Source organism: Limulus polyphemus, unplaced genomic scaffold (assembly GCF_000517525.1).
Source record: "Limulus polyphemus unplaced genomic scaffold, Limulus_polyphemus-2.1.2 Scaffold3715, whole genome shotgun sequence".
In the NCBI taxonomy this organism is placed as follows: Eukaryota; Metazoa; Arthropoda; class Merostomata; order Xiphosura; family Limulidae; genus Limulus; species Limulus polyphemus.
In genome coordinates, this window is record NW_013669325.1 from 36,766 (window position 1) to 41,612 (window position 4,847).

The window sequence follows — 4,847 nt, forward strand, 5'->3', positions numbered from 1 at the left end:
TATTACTTATCCTGTTCATATATGCATCTTTTTTTAATAAGGCAAGCTAGCAAAAAAACCACATAGAGAAGAAATGGTTCCTTATATTACAAATAGAAATCACAGACAGAGAGATATGCATGTGTGTGTGTGTGTGTGTGCATGCACATTTTTTTAATAAGGCAAGCTAGCAAAAAAACCACATAGAGAAGAAATGGTTCCTTATATTACAAATAGAAATCACAGACAGAGAGATATGCATGTGTGTGTGTGTGTGTGTGCATGCACATTTTTTTAATAAGGCAAGCTAGCAAAAAAACCACATAGAGAAGAAATGGTTCCTTATATTACAAATAGAAATCACAGACAGAGAGATATGCATGTGTGTGTGTGTGTGTGTGCATGCACATCTTTTTAATGGGGCCCGCTAGCAAAAAAACCACATAGAAAAAAGTGGTTCTTTATATAACAACTTATAGAAAATAGAAAAGCCAGTGCATTTTGATAACAATGCATTCTAACAATGGCTTAGCAACAAAAGTATATAGGTTATACTTTTATGCAAAAAATGGGTTCAGAATACACACACTATAAACCTAATAACCCGAGCAAAGCCAGGTACTTTTGCTACTTTAGAAATAAGGAGATTAAAAGTATTCTCTCACAATAACCACATATTAGATTATTAAATAAAAAACTTACAACAAAATGAACATGCATCTCCATTTTTTTTACTTCTTCAGTACCAGATACAAGAATTTTCTTGGGCCTATGATCTATTGATGTACAATTCCGAGAATTTCGCCCATGAAAACCTCTTCCTCTTGGCATGGCACCACGTCCTCTACGTCCATGAGGAATCTTGTCCAAGAGACCCATAGCTTTAGCCTTAAAATACATTAGAAAATATACACAAATATTACAAATGGTGAAAAAAATTACTTAACTTGTGATTATAAACATATGTCAAATATAATCAGCTCTGATTTACTTAAAATCAATAATATTGATTAAAAAAATAAAACTAAACAGCAATTGTGTTTGTTTTTGTTCTTAAGCACAAAACTACACAAAGGGCTATTTGTGCTTACCCACCACAGGTATCAAAACCCACTTTTTAGTGTTATAAGCCTTCAAACTCACTGTTGAGCCACGTGGTAGGGTGGGTGGAGTACTGGCAAGTGTATTCACTGCATAGTAAAATACTTGCCCATTTTCAAAGTGGTTTTTACATATCTAAAGAAACAAAACCTCTCAGGTTAGTACAAAATAAAATTATAAAACATTTGTTATGTGTTAGGTTACAAAAATATGTTATACCTTTTGTCTCAGTTCAGTGACCTTTTTCTTTAATTCTGTAATGTCATCACCTTTGTGCTGTTTGTTGTAAAGGTCCATTTCAGCATCAAGCAGTTGCTTTTCTGCCTATTGAAGTTAAAAAACAAAACAAATAGAAACTGTATGCATTTGTATAAAAATTAGGGCTCCTTAATAGTAGTTAATGTAATGAATTCATGATCTAAGATATATAATCTATCAAAAAAAACAAAGCCTATACTGTAACATAGAACGTTTAAAAACAACAACACAAAATGACCATAAGCTGAGAGAAAACTTTGGGAATAAAAAGTTGACCATATCAAAAAAAAATCCTTCAAATGAACGAACAATGTTAGCAACAAGATAAAGAAAACTGGTTACACGGAAGTGGTTGAGAACAGAGAGAAGGCTGTCTGGTCCACTTGCCTCAGGTTTAGATTTTGTGATGCTTGTTTTCTGAAGTTCTTGTATCTCTTCCGAGTCCTTTCTCATGTCATTTTGAAGGCTCTGAATCATTTTATTTAAAGATCCCAAAGTCTTCATAACATGAAATATAAAAATGAATAATGTTAAATTGAATAATTTCAATATTATTTGTGTAATAATGTTAAACTGAAAAAATTCAATTTTATGTGTGTGTAATAATGTTAAACTGAAAAAATTCAATTTTATGTGTGTGTAATAACGTTAAAATGAACAATTTCAAAGTTTTGTGTATTATTAAAGTTTTAAATTATTTAAGTTTTTAGTTTGATAAAAAAAAGGAAAACAAAGCACAAACACTAATTAATTAATTATAACAATCCGAGAATCACAGTTTTCCAACATTTTATGTCTAGAAATGCATACAACATAATATCTCAGAACCTGTAATTGTTGTCCTGCAGTATGTGTACTAAGTTATTTATAAATATATTATTACAATTTTACAGTCACAACAAGAAATACATTATTTTGAAAACTGCAACAGTGATATAATAAAGAAAAATGTTGGAATATAATGTAGTGAATACTGGATACAGGCAGAATTAAAGTCATAGATATAAAAAAGGAGAAACATATCATTCGTTGGAATGTAGTGTAGTGAATACTGGATACAGGCAGAATTAAAGTCATAGATGGAAAAAAGGAGAAACATATCATTCATTGGAATGTAATGTAGTGAATACTGGATACAGGCAGAATAAAAGTCATAGATATAAAAAAGGAGAAACATATCATTCGTTGGAATATAATGTAGTGAATACTGGATACAGGCAGAATAAAAGTCATAGATGGAAAAAAGGAGAAACATATCATTCATTGGAATGTAATGTAGTGAATACTGGATACGGGCAGATTTAAAGTCATAGATATAAAAAAGGAGAAACATATCATTCGTTGGAATGTAATGTATTGAATACTGGATACAGGCAGATTTAAAGTCATAGATATAAAAAAGGAGAAACATCCCATTCCTTCTAAAAAATGTTTAATGGCCATAATTTATGAATTCGACATAAAAGATAGGATTGAAACAATTAACATCATAACTTTTATGCAAAACATAAGAAGATTCTCCAATTAGAACAATTATGAATACATTATCAAGTGAAAATGTATATAGAATGACTGGTTTCTACAGGAAAAAATTGAGTAGTTTAATGATCATAGTATTGAACACTCTCATTTTTGTTGATATAATTATAAGTTACAAAATACAATTTTTCTCTTTTGCCATAGAACTTAATATTCATTTTACTTTAAACAACCATGCATACTGAGAAATTATCACTTAAAAATGGAAGCACAACAACAGTACACTGTCCCTGTATAGTATACAGGTACACCAACAGAAAGGAATAGGTATCTGCAATAAACAGCTCATTCAGGAAATGTTAGAGAGATAATAATTTCAAAGATGGACAGCAAAGGAAAAGAAGCAAACACAAATGAATGAATAAAAACAAAACTCATTATTCTTACATAAACACAGAAGGTATTGTTTGGACTATAACTTGTATTGATCAGCTTTGATATTAAACATTATGACTTCTTTAACTGGTAAAGTTGAAAGGCAAAACAACTGTTTGAGAAAATGACAGAAGCAAGAATCATAATGAAACCACGATTTCATAAAGACAACAGTTCTTTTGCAGTATTCCACAATCTTAGATTACCTACATCAATGATCATTCCCATTGCACATACTCAGCGAAGATACCAAGTTGTACAAGTTTCTGTCCACCTCTTGAAATAAGATAACCTCATTCTAGGCAAGGAGGCAGGGATAGAAATAATGAAATAAAATTACATTCACTCGAACAAAAGCTATCAGGAAGATTACATTCCCTCATGTATAAAGTTGCATTTCTTCATGAATTGTTTTTTTATTTAATCCATGCAATATGTTCACTTTCATTCAACCATGTATTCCGGATCGGAAAAGCCAAGTGAAAAGATGAAATTCCTCAAGCAAATTTAAATTCTTTGGGAATGCAATATTTTGATCCCTGGGAGGGTATACCATAGAAATAAAGCTAAGTAACCTCAGTCTAAGATAAAGGATTAGTAAAGTTTATATTTCCACATCCAATTTATAAGTATTCCAATTGACCACATGTAAAATATCTAAACATTTACCAGAACACATATCAAAATAGGTATATTCTTTCTAGTTATCGAAGGGTAAAACTTACAGTAATATTTGCATAGTAATGGTGGCTACTGTGCCTTATACACATAGATCAACTTTTATATTTGTAAATCATTATACATATTTTTATATATAATGATAAAATATTTACTCTCTGTATGTATTGCTTTCATCTTTTTAAACTACTGGTGTACGATATTTAAAAATATTACAGCTGACATTTGAACTGAACAAAGAATGATTGAAAATGCATGTTTGTGCAACATAAAATTCTAAAAATCTTAATGTTACAAAAATGTACTGGAATTGCTCCAATCTTATGTTTCCAATTATTCAAAAACAAGATTTTGTTGTCAAGATATTTTGATAAAAATAACTTCAGGTATTGTACAAAACTGTGTGTATATTATTTCACAATAACCAATTACATGACATGAAATTATACAAAACCCCCTTGTATTTTTAAGCTTTACTTAAAAACATTAATCTGAAGTATCACTGCCTAAAAAGTCTTTAGTTTTTATTATTATAAAAAGTGCACATCAGTCTAAGAATTCCTCTGACCTACATTCAAATTGGTTACTGGAAATGTGATTTATATGCAAATTTAAAGTGGTAATCAAAATGGTTTCTGTTTTTCTCTGGCAGTGATGATGATGATGATGATATAATTGGTGACAATATGCAAATTTATGCAACTTTGATGAAATTAAAACAACAAAATATTAATGATGACTTTAACACAACTATCGAGTATGATTGATTATTTATTTCTCCTTTCCACTTTTATCGGGTTTCTTTCTGTTATATACAATGGAACCATGTGCTACTTAATGTATTTCATAATTCGATGACGAGGAACCCACTTTGAGACTAATAATGGCTGGAGACGGCTTGAATAGGTAATGAAGAA

The 4,847-nt window shown here is 30.2% G+C and overlaps 1 protein-coding gene across 2 annotated transcripts in view; it reads right to left on the minus strand.

Annotated features, from left to right (window-relative positions):
• Positions 1–4,847, minus strand: part of LOC106469898 (RNA-binding protein 26-like) — a 95,622-nt gene that overhangs the window by 22,607 nt on the left and 68,168 nt on the right. The window contains exons 15-17 of one of the 2 annotated variants that reach the window (XM_022398476.1): positions 1,726–1,836; positions 1,300–1,404; positions 682–867 (exon numbers count right to left, since the gene is read on the minus strand). In XM_022398476.1, coding sequence (XP_022254184.1) covers positions 682–867; positions 1,300–1,404; positions 1,726–1,836 — 402 coding nt within the window. Of the gene's footprint in view, positions 1–681; positions 868–1,299; positions 1,405–1,680; positions 1,837–4,847 lie in introns of both variants that reach the window. The other variant, XM_022398475.1, reaches the window with a different exon arrangement.